The sequence below is a fragment of the Ictalurus furcatus genome, chromosome 15 (assembly GCF_023375685.1).
Source record: "Ictalurus furcatus strain D&B chromosome 15, Billie_1.0, whole genome shotgun sequence".
In the NCBI taxonomy this organism is placed as follows: Eukaryota; Metazoa; Chordata; class Actinopteri; order Siluriformes; family Ictaluridae; genus Ictalurus; species Ictalurus furcatus.
In genome coordinates this window covers 20,540,575-20,556,086 of record NC_071269.1, presented here as the reverse complement: position 1 = coordinate 20,556,086, position 15,512 = coordinate 20,540,575, and the positions used below count along the sequence as shown (strand labels likewise).

The following is a 15,512-nucleotide window of genomic DNA, read 5'->3' as shown; positions in this document are numbered from 1 at the left end:
CTGTGGCTTCCCCCCCCCCCCCCTCCCCAATTTGAAATAATTGCCTTATTAAACTGTAGTCTAATTGAGTTAATATTTTTGATATGTTTATTGTATATTGTACTGCTTCCTGTCCATGCACACGTCTCAGGCCACGTAAAGCAGAAGCCACATGCCCTGAGATGCCTATAACTGGATACCACAGTGCGGTATGTACAGAATGACTGACAACCATTTTAAAACTATTTATAGTTGTACTGTTGAGTATGATCAAACTGGTATAATTAAAAATAATAAATAAACTAAAACTCTTTTTTTTTTTTTTTTTTTAATTTTTTTTTTTTTGTTCTCTAAAATAACCTTCATTACACAGTTCTTTGAATGAGTTCCACTACACATGCACATGAAAAATGGTTCCTCCTTTGATTCTCACACACCTTTTTCTGTTTAATAGTTTGTTTCCATTATTGTCTAGTAAATATACATAGGTTTGTAGAACAGAGATGTAATAGACTATGGAAATAAATTTTAAAAAGCCAAATTTCCTCTATACTGGTTTTTACATCTTACGATCTATTTATACATTGTTTTTTCAGTTGAGACGTTGGTGGGTTTGTCTCATGGAGCATACTGGATTACTTCGTCAGAACAAAAGACTAATGCACACAAATGCAAGGAAGTAACAATTATCGATCCACTTTCCAGATTATCCTACACAGGGTCAGGGGGATGCTGGAGATTATCCCAGAGAAGGAGGGGACACCCTGGATGGGGTGCCAAGCCATCACACGCACATTCACACACTACAGATAATTCGCTTACTGCACATGTGTTGGATCTGAGGTAGGAAACCCCCGAAACACTGGAATTTAACCCCCACCCCTGGAGGTGTAAGGCAAACGTGCTAACCACAACCACCGTGACCCCCAATGGCTTTCAGGGAAAAAGTAAAATGCCATTTTTATAAACAGTTCCAAGGGTTTGTGGGTTTCTCCATCTAGTGTTCTGTGTGGAACCTACAACAAGATCTTTCACTGTTCTATTACAGTGTGATGACTAATTTAGAATCTGTGTGTGTGTGTTTCAGTAGAATGGGTTGTGGTCGTTGATTTCTAAATTTTGGAGTGTGTGAGAGAGTAAAAGAGAGAGAGAAAGCGTGTTGGCTTCTGTTAAGCATGTATGTGTTCATTTCTAAAGGTGTGTATGTCGATTTCTAAAGCTGTGAGAGAGCGTGTGTGTGCGTGTGTGTGTGAGTGTGTGAGAGAGAGAGGTGTCTGCCCATCAGCGCTGTTTGTGTTCGTTAAGGAAGGCTGCTGCTTTGGGCTGATAAACCTCTGACCGTTTCTCAGTGAGTTGTTTGTGTTTGTATTCCATGTGTTTTACCAAAGAAATGTAGATCACTGCGTTTATTTCTAAATTCAATGCTATTATCATGTGTCTATGCCGCACTTACTCTCTGTACGGGAAAACAACTTGCTCAGATCAGTAACGTTAACAAGCTAACACCTGCTACACACATGTCCATAAACCACTTTAGTTTTCATACGTACTGTTAATACGAGTATTTAATAAAAGTTTGACCGAAAAGCACAGCTAAAAGTAGTTTAAGGCAGTTTACATGCATTAGCCGGTTAGCCACGGAAGGCTAGCTAGCAAAAAAACAAACAAGAAGCTAAAACATCCAAGCAGCTGAACTAATGTTTGTCTGGCATGACATTCAGGTCAGTTATTACCTACGTTTGCTTAACTGTCTTAACATTGACATGTTAACCAATTTTATACAAAATGTAATGGCTGAAAACATAAATAGCTGATATTAAAAAGTGTAAACAGTTTTCTAGCTAGCTGACTAGCCGACTAGCTGTAGCCTAGCTGCTGCATTTGGACGGGTTTGACTCATTAATGCTTTTTATTTATACTAATAACTATGGAAGTAATAAACCGTTCATTTGGGACGTGTGTGAGAGAGAGAGAGCAAAAATATTAGCTGTAATTCTCTTAAACAAGGCTTTGCTTTTGCTCTGAGGATAAGAGACTACTCCCGTGTTTGCTAATCCTGTCGTTTTCTGTACATTTAAGCGTGTTTTAGCTCTAATGCATTAGAAGAAAGCGACTCCTACAGTGTTCTTAATTCTTTTCAGGGGAAAGTAGTTAATGCATGCTGCAGAAGTTGATAGAAAACGCCAAATCACGTCATGCGATGGCTTATTTGCATATTCATCGAATCGTCATGGTCATTTGCATATCAAAACGTGTTACAGGGGCGGTCACGCTAGACTTTTCGTTCCTTCGACTTCCGTTCATACGCCTGCGAATGCTGGAGACCGGAAACGTAAGCTTCACGTGAAAAAGTTTCGCACTTCGCTGCGTTCCAAAGTTCAAGTTTGGTGACCTGTGAGTTCGTTTCACGTGAAGTTGGGCAACCAGTAGAAGATCGACAGGTCATGGCGTGAGCTCTTCAGAACGCAGTGTCGCACCGCTTTAAAAGAATCTAAAAATCAACTTCAAACAGAGAAGTTGCCTGGATCGTGGTGTTGCTGCGTACAGGAAACGATGGTATATTTTAACACTGGTGCGTGATGTCATATCCTGTGTCCGAAGACATTCCGCATGCTGGAAGTCTAGTGCGAATGCCGCGTTAGGATTAGCGATGGGAAGGTCGTAACGTTTTACTGATTTGGATCCTTGACTCTTGTTTGGTAAAATGAACAAATCTTTGTTAGTCATTTCGTTTATTTGAGCAGATTTCAGTTAAAATAGTAAATTTTTCCATCGCCAAATTCCCCAACGCGGTTTCCCGGTACAAACGAACGAAAGGATGTTGCGCACGTGTGGCCAACGCAAAATGAACGAATCGCTCTCTGAGACGACTCGTTATTCCCGAGTCGTATACAGCCTCAATTCCAAAAAACTTGGGATGATGTGTAAAATGTAAATAAAAGCAGAGTGCAGCGATGTGTAGACGCAGTTTTTCACAGATTGGTGAACCTCTACCCCATCTTTACTTCTGAAAGACTCTGTCTCTCTAAGATACTCTTTTATTTATTTATTTTTTAATTTTTTATACCCAATCATGTTATTGACCTGTTGCCAATTAACCTCCGGCTGTTTCTTTTTAGTAACACTTACTTTTCCAGCTTTTTGTTGCCCCGTCCCAACTTTTTCGAGACATGTTTTGCGGCCATCAAATTAAAAATGACCTTAATATTTCCGTAAAACAGTACATTTACTCAGTTTAAACATTGGATACGTTTCCTATGTTCTATTGTGAATAACATATATGGGTTTATGAGATTTGCAAATCATTGCATTCTGTTTTTATTTACATTTCACACAGCGTCCCAACTTTTTTGGAACTGGGGTTGTAAAAGGTTTGTTCAAAATGAACGAATCATTGATCACTATTTAGATCAGAATGAGAACGTTTTAACAGAACAGAAAACTAGTATGGGGATAGTAAAAAAAAAATACACGATGGGGTTCTGTGACGCAGCCTGCCGTGGCGTTACTGTCATTTTCGTATAACAACACGTCCCCGAACTGTTTTATTCCATTAATTCCACAGCAGTTTGCCAATAATTGCAAATCTTCCAATGAACAACACATCCTACTTTTTTTTTAAATATGTTTATAGCTGCATTCAATGCAAACAAGTTAGTTCCTGTTATCACTTGCGTTATAGCAGCTATAAATTGTCGTTTCCTCACCAACCTTTCTGGGGTTTTTTTCTTTCTGTTAAAGTAAAAAAAAAACAAAAAAACACTCACAACTTGTCCTAAAAACCTGAAAGTAATAACCCTTCTGTCCTTTTAATGAAAAATTTACTGCTACAGAAGGCTAACACTGGAGACTCCTTCCATACACCTTTATAGAAAGCTTCACCATATCGCTGATTTCGTTATTAAATAACAATCTGAACGAGCACATTTATATGAACCTGTGATTTGAAATACAGCTGGTGCTGTTGTCAGAGCTGCTTTTATCGGAAATGAATCAAAGAGTATAATCGGTAAGTACTAAAGGTATATATTATATAGTATGGCGAATAAGTGAGAAAGTCTTTCACCTTCTAGGATTTTCTTTGGTTGGGAACTCTTTTCATTTTAATCGTCTATGTTCATCTTAATAGCACACCAACGCATCGAGTCGATCGTGTTTTCCTGCTCACGCTCCAAACGAAGGCTAAGACGTGATGATCCAAAGTATCGCTGATTGGAAATTTACAGATGTAGTATTGTAGTTGTTATTGTTAAGAGTCGACGCTGCTTGCTTGTCATGTCATCATCATTTTATTTATTTATTTATTTATTTATTTATTTTAGCTTTTTTAAGACGTGAGGCGTCACCCGGCCCGGGTGCAATGTCCTTTTGCTCCACATGAGCTCGACTATGTGGTACATCATGCAAAGTATTCAGAGTAAATACTCCCTTTCGGAAAGGCTTATCCGAACCATCGCGGCCATTCGCTCGTTCCCACACGATAATGTGGAGGACCTTATACGCAAGGTAACGTGTCTAAAGATAAACATTTAACTACTCTTACTACGAACGGTTTATTTGGAGGTTTCTCATAACTTGTCATCACAGGGAGCCGACGTGAACAGGATGCACGGCACTCTGAAGCCCCTGCACTGCGCCTGCATGGTGGCTGACGTGGACTGTGTGGAGCTTTTGCTGGAGAAAGGTGCAGAGGTACGCCACCGGAGACAGTTAAAACACAGCATTTTTTTTTTAGGGAAAGAATAAACTTTGAGCTGTGGATTCTATTGAGTGTGTTTTCTTTCACAGAATAATATGATCATCTGATTGATTTTGGCAGATTATGGTCAGGTCGCTTCGTGCATGTGCAGACATTTATGCTTTTTAAATGTCTGCACATGTGCGTAGTAAATATACCTAGACAGAGAAGAGTTGAGTGACAGAGGACAGAATATCAGTTTAGTGAATATCAGTTTGCATTGTCTGTATCATGCACGCAGGTAAACGCTTTGGATGGCTACAATCGCACAGCGCTGCATTACGCGGCAGAGAAGGACGAAGGTTGCGTGGAGCTGCTGCTCGAATACGGAGCTCAGCCCAATGCGCTGGATGGCAACAAGGACACACCGCTACACTGGGCTGCCTTCAAAGACAACCCCGAGTGTGTGCGTGCGTTGCTGGAGAGCGGCGCCCATCCTAACACGCGTGACTACAACAACGACACGCCACTCAGCTGGGCCGCCATGAAGGGAAACCTGGAGAGCGTGCGTGTGCTGCTGGACTACGGCGCCCAAGTTCACGTGACCAACCTGAAGGGCCAGACTCCCATTTCACGTCTGGTGGCACTGCTGGCGCGTGGCCTGGGCTCTGAGCAGGAGGAAGAGTGTCTGGAGCTGCTGTGCAGCGCCGCAGGGAGGTTGGAGATACGCCGGGCTGACGGCTCCGTGCCTCATGAGCTCAGTAAGCATCCGCAGCTTCTGGCTCGCCTCACCAGCATGATGGTCCAACCGGCGTCGCTGAGAGATCTGGCCCGCTGCGCTGTGCGCAACAGCCTCGGGGTCCAGTACCTACCCACGGCCGTGAACCAGCTCCCGCTGCCTGAGTCTGTTAAACAGTACGTACTCCTCAGAGACACTGGGGATATAGGAGGGAGAGAAAAGGATAGAGATGGAGAACAGACTGTCTGTAATGCACCGCAGAGCAATTAGAAATGTACTAAAACAAATCGCTAAAGGCTCACAACAGCCTGACAAATCTGCATATTAATATATATCCACCAGCCACTTTAATAGGAACACCTGTACGCCTGTTTAATCATGCAGTTATCCAGTCAGCCAATCATGTAGCAGCAGCCAATGCATAAAATCTTGCAGATAGAGGTCAAGGGCTTCATTTAACATCACAATGGGGAATAATGTGATCTCTTTGACTTTGATCGTGGCATAGTTGTCGCATCCAGACGGGCTAGTTTAAGCATTTCAGAAACCGTGAATTCCATGCACAGTAGTCTCTAGAGCAGTGGTCACCAACCCTGTTCCTGGAGATCTACCTTCCTGAAGACTTCAGCTCCAACCATAATCGTGCCCACCTGACCATCTAATCATTGCCTTAGGAAGTTCTTGATCAACTAAAACAGGAAACCCCTTGAGCTTTCCACCCAATAGAATAGCCAGACTGGTTTGAGATGACAGGAAGGCTACAGTAACTCAAATAACCACTGTTTACAACCGTGGTGAGCAGAACAGCATCTCGACACGCACAACATATTGGTGGATGGACTACAACAGAAAAAGACCACATCAGGTTCCACTCATGTTTCTCAAACAGGAATCTGAGGCTACAGTGGGCACAGGCTCACCTGATTTTATGTCACATGATTGGCTGATTTGGATAATTGCATGAATGAGCAATACAGGGTTGCTCACTATTAAAGGGACTGGTGAGTGTAATAGAAACAGAGAATTTAGTGTTGCGCACATTTTTATTTCTCCTAGTTTATTCCCTATCATTTTAAAAAATGACATTATGACTTGTATCGGTATTTTCCCTAGAATCAGGACTCTTGTGCACAAGTGAACAGCATGCAACAGCAGATACTTTATTGAAATGTTATTGAACAAAATGAATCCAAAATTCTCTCAATTCAAAGAAGAAAAAAATGGGGAATAGTATAAACTCCTATATAAGAATTCCTATTATATTGAAAAATTCTTCACAAGCATTTTTTTTAAACTATTGCTTTGGCCATTGACTATAATTTTAATTTAAAATGAATATTAAAATGATTTTTTTGTGTGGATGATACTATTTTAGATATATTTGTAACTGGGGTTTCTATGAGGAAACAAACCACATGTTATTAGACATTTCCTTTTAGTTTCTACTAGCGCTGGGCGATATGACAAAAATATCCCATCATGATACTTGAGGACATTTCTCCGATACATGATGCGCATCACGATGTATAATGTAGCTAACAAACTGTCTGCAAAACAAGTAGTAAAATAAGCAAAAAAAACGTTCAACTGAGTTCGACGATACTCTTCTTTAACGCCGACAAAAACAAAGATTAAAAAAACGGCAAATCGGCAGCATCCATTCAGTACCATTTCATTTGAAATTGTTCAAAATGTTTCAAAAATAAATCATACCAACGAGATCTCAGAAACGTGTATCGCGTAAGCATTCATCACAATATCGATGTTATATCGATACATCGCCCAGCCCTTCTTCGTACTATCAGGATTAAAAAAAAGTACCACAGTATAACTTAGGCTACAAATGCTGGTGCTACCCTCAAGTTGATGTTTTTGTTTTTTCTTCTTTAGTGAGAACACCTAGAGCAGGGGTGTGCAATATTATCCGCGAAGGGCCGGTGTGGGTGCAGGTTTTCATTCCAACCAAGCAGGAAGCACACCTGATTCCACCTGTTTAATCAGTTGATCTTGGCTTTCAATAGACTCAGGTGTGGTTTCTGCTTGGTTGGAATGAAAACCTGCACCCACACCAGCCCTTTCCCGATAAGATTGGACATCCTTGACCTAGAGCATGCAGTGTACTTTTACACCTCGTTTACAAGGCGTAACAAGGACCACTATCTTACCTTCTTTTGTTGGTTTATTTGCATTGTTTTGTACCCTGAGGGAGCAAATCTTGTAGTGTGTGATAAGTGGTTATGAGTGCTTCCTATTAGGATCTGTACAGATTTATCAGCAGTAGAACACTAGCACGTTCCTTTCCGATATCTCGCGTTTCTGAATTTAATAAGCTCATACTCGGTTTCAGTTCTTTTTCTGCAGGACTTTGCCTCATGTTTTTTGCTGTAAATCATGTTTGTACAGTAATAGCCTGAGTGGAAAATTAGCCAGCGTGATGTCTATGTCTGTATTGTGTGCAGCCAACCACTTAACACACTTTCCCTGTGAAATACAAGTAAAATCCATCCTGCATCACCTAATGTGGGGCTTCAGTTCATTCCTGGGGGCAAGTGTGTCTGATAGTGTGTCTGATGCATGGGGTAAGATCGGCTGTTGGCCAGAAGGGGGCGATATATGCTGAAACATACTGTATACAGTACGTACAGTATGCTGCGGTTCATTACTACGTATTTTTATTTAACGTACATGTAATATACATAATTCTATTCCAACTATGTTTTATTTTTAAGCATTATGTATATCCCAACAGGGTGTAAATGGGAAAGATCAGGACTATTATATTTCTCAGAGTAACAGCACTGATTAATTTATTTATTCATTTATTTATTTTTAACTGTATAGCATAAATCTGATCTTGGACTGTGCCCTCTGTAAAGGGTTATATGTATGGATCTTGCTAATACAAAATAATAGGCTCTATATATGCATCTTGCTAAACAATAGGTCCTCTGTTCGGATGAGCTTTTTTCCCCCCACGAAAATTGAAATGGACTTTCCGCTTTCAACACGTGCTTGTACATCTGTACACAAAGTATAACCTGAGACCTTTTGTTTAATAAGAAATGGGTCTTGTTCCCCCCCCCCCCCCAATCATTTCTATAGTGCTTAAGCTGATTTATTATTTTTTTCCCTCGACAGAGTACAGGACGTACTTTTAAAGTGAATGTAAAATATTGCCCAGGAAGGAAACTACGCTACGGTTAAATAAAGACCTTTTCTCTCCATTAACTTCCTCTGTTCTTCGCACCTCCTTTTGCTAGTAGAACCTGAACCTATGTCCATATTTGGCAACAAATGCCCACCTTTTACTCATGACACGAAACTTGGGGTGGTAGTTGCAGAGCAAAAGCAATGAGCTAAAACTCATACTGGTTTCAGCAGTGTTCAGCAGGCTAATTGTATAACAATATTGTATTTAAGTCAATCTTATTATTTCCCTATCCAAGATAGGCCGAACAACTACCACAACCACAAATCCATAAACCACTCGGTGTTCTGTAGCACTTTCTTCTGTTTCACTTCTCAACTCCTGCTTGTGAGGAGTTTTTAATAACAGCACATCCTGAAGTGTTTTTTTCTCTCTCTCTATTGACTCTCATGTTGCACAGCAATTTGCCACTGATTGCATTTTTTTTTATTAAAAAGTTACATCATAACATAATTACATAAATAACATTATCACTTAGCTACAGTCGTGTTGAAAAAAATAAGTACACCCCATGGAAATTGTTGGCTTTTTCGGAATATCTGGACAAGCAAACGTTTGGTCATCTTTGAAACAGTGCCTATTAATGAAGTTGATATACTTGAACAAAACCACAAGGGAAAATGAGCTTTTTCAATCAATTATTCAACAGAAATATCAATAGATGTGAAATTCTTCTGCAGGAAAATTAAGTACACCCTTGGCCTCAGAAGCTGGTATTGCCCTTTAGCAGAAATAACTTCTTGTAGGCGTTTCGCATAATTGTCCTCCAGTCTCTGACATCGGTTTGCTGGAATTTCTGACCGCTCTTCCATGACATATTCTTTCAGTTGCAAGATGTTTGAGGGTTTTCTTGCATATACTTCCCGTTTCAAATCCCCCCACAACATTTCAGTGGGATTCAAATCCAGGCTTTGACTGGGTCATTCCATAACCCTCCATTTCTTCTTTTTGAGCCATTCCTTGGTGGATTTGCTAGCGTGCTTAGGATCATTATCCTGTTGAAAGGTCCACTTTCAGTTCAACTTTAGCTTTCGGACACATTATCTTCAAGCACTCTTTGATATGATGCAGAATTTATAGTTGAATCAATGAATGCAAGCTGTCCAGTCCCTGAGGCACCGAAGCAACCCCAAACCATAACATTTACACCACCGTGTTTCACAGTTGGTATGAGGTGCTTCTCCTGAAAAGCTGTCTTTGGTCAGTACCAAACATGGCAGCTGTTACTCTGGCCAATCAACTCTATATTTGATTAGTCTGTCCAGAGCACATTATTCCAAAAAGGCCAGGTCTTTGCCTTTATGCTCATTGGCAAACTGTAGTCTTGCAAAGGCTTTTTCCTGGCCTCCCATGCACGTCAAATTTGTGCCACCTCTTTCTGATTGTAGAAGCGTTCACTTTGACACCAACAGTAGCAAGACTTACTAGCAGATCCTGTGATGAAATTTTGGGGTTCTTGGAGACTTCTTTTCACATCAGATGGTCTGCTCTTGGGCTGAATTTGCTGGGACAGTCAGTCCTGGGTAAATTGGCAGTCATTTGAAATCTTCACCACTTCAATTTCAAATAATCTGGAGATCTTTTTAAATCCCTTGCTAGGCATCCACAATCTTTTTTTCTGAAGGCCTTAGAGAACTCTTTAGATCTTGGCATGATAACACCACACACCTCAATAACAAAGGGAACACCAGACACTAGATATGAGAGGGGTATAAATAAGACAGGTTCCACCTGCACTCCCTAAGCAGGTTCGAATAACTTTCACCCAATCTTCAACACCCGATTCTAATTTTATGAATTTGAAGGGGTGATAAATGTAGGGGTGTACTTACTTTTTCCCATGTGACTGATCTGTTTTTTGTTCATTTAAATTGTGAAAAGTACTACAAAATGACAATTTTATGTGTCGTTTAATAGAGTGTATCTCAAAGAGGAGCAAATGTATGCCTGTCCAAATATGTCAAAAAAGCCAACAATTTCCAAGGGGTGTACTTATTTTTTTTTCCACATGACTGCATAAACAGTTATTCCCTCTCTTTTTTTTCTCTATTTTGAAATTACCCCAACAAAACTGTGGCTTGTTACTGAGAAACCGCAACGTTCAACCTACTCTTTCATTCCCCATGGTGGAAAATGACCTTGAATTGTTACAAAGTACTGACACTGGAAACTCCTTCCAAAAAATCTTACCTAAATGTTACTGGTGATGTTCTTTGATAACACACTTTTTTTCTGTTTATTATTAGACAAAAATCATTCAGAACATCTGATTATACCGGTCCCTGTAAATTACTTGATAATAAGGAAACGATAACGTATTCGAACATGCCCTTCAATATAAACCTGTATTAATATAAACTTCTTTCAGAACTGGTGTTGTAGCAAATGAATCAGCACCTTCTGACCAGTCAGATTTGAGAACTTACCAACACTGTAGTATAATCATCAGTCCATCCATCCATCCATCCATTTTCTGTATCGCTTATCCTACACATGGTCGCAGGGAGCCTGGAGCCTTTCCCAGGAAACTCGGGGCACACACACACCCCTGTTCACACACTACGGACAATTTGGAAATGCCAGTCAGTCTACAGTGCAAGTCTTTGGACTGGGCGAGGAAACCGGAGAACCTGGAGGAAACCTCTGAAGCACGGGGAGAACATGCAGACCTCAAGCACACAGGGTGGAGGCGGGTTTCGAACCTGGAGTTACGAGGCAGACGTACTAACCGCTAAGCCACAGTGCCCCCTGGTGTAATCATAAATCCATCATTTTTACCACTGTCACTATCTTGGCCTTGTGTCCATTCCTTTTACCCATAATTCTCCTTGGTCCACTCCATGCTACGGTCCATGAAGGCAGCTGGACAGTGCCTTGAATGCTTCTAACCATTAGTAATGTTTTTCGACTAGCAGAGCTTATCTAACATGAAGGTAGTAACAAACCTGATACACTTTTCCCAGCTATCTGTAAGCTTGTACATGTGCTGTCTGGCTCTCCCTGTTTTCAGTGCTTTCTTCAGTACCACCAAAATAAAATGATTAGACTATAGTATACATCAGCTTTCATCCGGTACCCTGCCTGCATGAACACCTTTTACATCATTCAGTAGCTTAAACCCCTGACCCAACATGTCAAAAGTAACTCACTCGATCCAACCCTCACATCTATTATTAATACACGTCTCTCTGTCGTCGCTACCTGAACAGGAACACTTAATTTGATTCTGGTCTGGTTTCCTTCAAGAATGCCATTGCTTTCAGTAAGTACAGATTTCGAATCTAATCTGCCTGATGTTCCTTTTCTTTTGATACTGTCATCTGTATTACTGCTTTCATTCATTCATTCATTCATTCATTCAACTTTAGTAGTTAGTTTATGCTGGTCAGTGTCACAGTGGATCCAGGGCCCCTTTTACCTCCATTGTTTTCTCAAGGTGTCCCACAGGATTCTGTCTTGGGCCCATTTCTATGTATTATATTTCTATGTATTATCTACATGTTCATCCCTGGGGGCACGGTGGCTTAATGGTTAGCACATTAGCCTCGCATCTCTTGGGGTTGGGGGTTCGAATGGCTCCACCACCCGGCGTGTAAGGAATTTTCATGTCCTCCCTGTACTTCGGGGGTTTCTTCCTGGTACTCCAGTTTCCTCCCCCAGTCCAAAGACATGCGTTGTAGGCTGATTGGCATTTCCAAATTGTCCATTGTGTGTGAATGTGTGTGTGATTGTGCCCTGCGATGGGTTGGCACCCGGTCCAGGGTGTCCCCTGCCTTGTGCCTAAAGTTCCCTGGGATAGGCTCCAGGGTCCCTGTGACCCTGTGTAGGATAAGCGGTACCGCAAATGGATGGATGGATAGAAGCATGTTCATCCCTGGTTCTTTGATTACTCACCACAGTATGCTAGTTTACGTGTATGCTAATGTACAGCTACATAGATTTACCTCATTCCTCAACAAATATCTTTTCTCTCATTGTCTTCATCCTTCAAACACTGGATGGCAAATAATATTTTTAAGTTCAACATGACAAGTTAGAATGCGTTTACAGTCCAGGGCTGGCCATAAATGACACTATAATCTCTCGCTTTTAAATACAGATGTTACTCATGGCCTCACACGCTCTTTGCAGACACATAAATTCCGTAACTAACACTGGTTTCTTTCATCTATGAAATATTGCCTGCTTCTGTTACTGTCTTAGTTTCCAGGAACCACTAGTCCGTGTATTTATCACCTCTCACCTACGTATTTCTTCCAACCTCCCTTTCAAAACTTCTTAAGAAATTGCAAGACACCCAGAATTCAGCAGCCTGAATTAAGGAAATGTAGACATGATACTACATTGTACATAATGAAATATTTACAGTTTGAACACTGTAAGTTAGGTTTAGTTTCAGTGGAATATTGCTGCAGCGCGAGTGCCAGTGGCTTAGTGGTTAGCACGTTCATCTCACACCACCAGGGTTGGGGGTTCGATTCCATCCCCTGTCCTGTCTGTGCGAAGTTCGCATGTTCTCCCCGTGCTTCAGGGGTTTCCTCTGGGTACTACAGTTTCCTTCACCAGTCCAAAGACAGGCATGGTAAGCTGATTGGCATGTCCAAAGTGTATGAATGGGTATGTGATTGTGCCCTGCGATGGACTGGCACTCCGTCCAGGGTGTACCCCGCCTTGTGACCCATGCTCCCTGCAGTGGTTTAGACAAGACATTCCTGGAAATCCATTAAACGCTGAATTCATTTCCATAGGGTGGGGTTTGCTTAAATTTATATATGTAAATGTATAGTTCATAATACATTTTTTTTGTATCATAAAGGCCTGTATGCTTTGCATGGTTTCCCATCCAGGGTGTATTCCCGCCTCACACCCAGTGTTCTCCAGATCCACCGTGACCATGACCAGGATGACATGGCTACTGAAGATGTGGTGATGAAGATGATGATGAAGGTCTTTTTTTTCTGGCTGCAAGAATAAACCTCATAAAGAAAGCCATAGCTGTTTTTGTTGTTGTTTTTTTTTTTGCTTTATTAAAGCAAATGCACCCCAAATATTTTTTGCGTTAGAATCTGGAGAAAATATGGTATGAAAATTCTTCTCATTCAAACCCAGCACACACTTGTACTTTTATACATTCACACGTCAGTTTAAAACAATGTTCCATGTTCAAAAAGATTTGTATCAGACATTTGTGAGATTGTGAGCAGTATTTAGAAGCAATAAATTATACTACATGTGCTGCCAGAATTCAATTTCACACTCAGTGCCAGTAAATTACGCTGAGTTAATGGGCATGACGCTGTGTGACGTCTAATCTCGCGATACTTGAAGGGGGCGGGGCGTGTCAAATTCCGAAGGAGAAGAGAGTGAAGAGAGAGTGAGAGAGGGGTGCTGAGGTGAGTTTGTAAACATTTCTGCTATTGTCAAATTCGATAAGTAACTCCGCTAAACAAGTGCAAACTGACTGTTCAAACATTTTTAAAACATTTGCCAAGGAATAAAAGTAACTTTGCGAGACATCTGTTGTGTTGTCAACTTGTAGCTCGCTAGCTGCGACCGAAGTCTGAGCGCAAGGCCGCCCGTATTTCGACAAACCCCGCCTTGCGCGCTACGATTTGCTAGTTCGTCATTCTCACGCGCGAGTCTGGCAACACGTTATCCAATCAAAATGCTTTTTGAACTGTCAGCCAATCCGAGTGAAGAGGGCGGGATTTGTCAGAATGTGGATAGGTTTGTGAAAATAACACGGCTAGCATGGTAGCTAAGCTTGTTAGCCAATTAACGCGCTTTACTGACAAACAAGGTTTAGTTGGAAAGAAAGACGTCAGAGAATGATTAACGGTGTTTGTGCTCCGGCTAACATGGCGGAGAACTGAGCAGAAAGAGCCGAGCTGTAACTGCGGACAGCGAGTTGGCAGGCAGATGGTGATGAGACACTGAAGCCATCACAAGTTTAAGTTTTCTCGACTTGCTCCAGAGCTGCTTAATTATATTGGCAGCCACGGAAAAGGTTTTGAAAAAGCTGAAACTCGAAGGATGTGTGACTGTAGTCTAATTCGCTTTTGAAGAAGAAGCTATAATCGCGATCATTTGGTGGAGCGCGAGCGGCGGAGAGCTGAGACGCAAAAAGGCAGAAAGTTCGTAGGGCGGGCGCGTGCGGGAAAAGGCAGCGGAGTACTGAGGCTGAAACCTAAACCGCATGTAAGGGCACTAGGCAGAGGCGGAAGTACTTGGTTTAAACCATTAGTAGTGTACACTTTGGATCTAGGAGGGAGCGGTTTGGCATTCGTCCCAAGTTAGCGTGATGGGTTAGTTCTGGCCTTGTTAATGTCTGACTTTTACAAGCGAGTAATTAGTGAGGAGAAGAATCAAAATATCCTGTAATGGTGAATGGACTTTTCTACCCCAGAGTCATTAATAATAATAATAGTGATTATAATGAATTAATAATGTTAATATAATTATATTATCTTCAAGTTATTAGACTGTTGTACAAGTACTGAAAAGTAAATGAAACTGTAAAATGAAACTGTCTTTTGTTTTTGTGTGTGTGTGTATATCTATATGTGTATATATATATGTGTGTGTATGTGTATATATAATGTATATAAATTAGGGCTGGAACTAATGATGATTTTTATAATTGATTAATCTGTCGATTATTTCTTCGATTAATCGGTTAGTTTTTATTTTCTGTATTTTAAAAATATTAAATAATTTTAAACACGGTATTTCACATCCTGCCCGATGTTGACGTTGTGCGAACTGAAGGCTATAAAAAAGGTATTAAATGTATGTATGTGGGCTATGCTATACATTGTGCAAAGGATTTAAAAAAATTAAATAAATAAACATATGTTGAAAACAAAAAAATAACTGGTTGTGCACAAGCTTTAAAGCAGAAGTTAAAT

At 40.8% G+C, this 15,512-nt stretch overlaps 2 protein-coding genes across 7 annotated transcripts in view; both read left to right on the top strand.

The window, feature by feature from the left end:
- The first annotated feature begins 74 nt into the window (after positions 1–74).
- asb8 (ankyrin repeat and SOCS box containing 8) lies at positions 75–13,586 on the top strand. 5 transcript variants are annotated; one of them, XM_053643041.1, is made up of 5 exons: positions 75–1,156; positions 4,302–4,485; positions 4,567–4,671; positions 4,959–5,572; positions 13,452–13,586. In XM_053643041.1, exons 2-5 carry the CDS (start codon positions 4,357–4,359, stop codon positions 13,576–13,578), a joined length of 975 nt encoding a protein of 324 aa, XP_053499016.1. In that variant the 5' UTR covers positions 75–1,156; positions 4,302–4,356; the 3' UTR covers positions 13,579–13,586. The 5 variants fall into 5 exon arrangements, with proteins under 5 accessions (XP_053499016.1, XP_053499015.1, XP_053499014.1 ...); XM_053643040.1 differs by having other exon boundaries at positions 75–1,176; XM_053643039.1 differs by having other exon boundaries at positions 956–1,327.
- Positions 13,587–13,741: 155 nt separating this feature from the next.
- Positions 13,742–15,512, top strand: part of atf7a (activating transcription factor 7a) — a 33,884-nt gene continuing 32,113 nt past the window's right edge. For both annotated transcript variants that reach the window (XM_053643250.1, XM_053643249.1), the window contains exon 1: positions 13,742–13,997. The gene's annotated coding sequence lies outside the window, so the exon portion shown is untranslated. The remainder of the gene's footprint in view (positions 13,998–15,512) is intronic.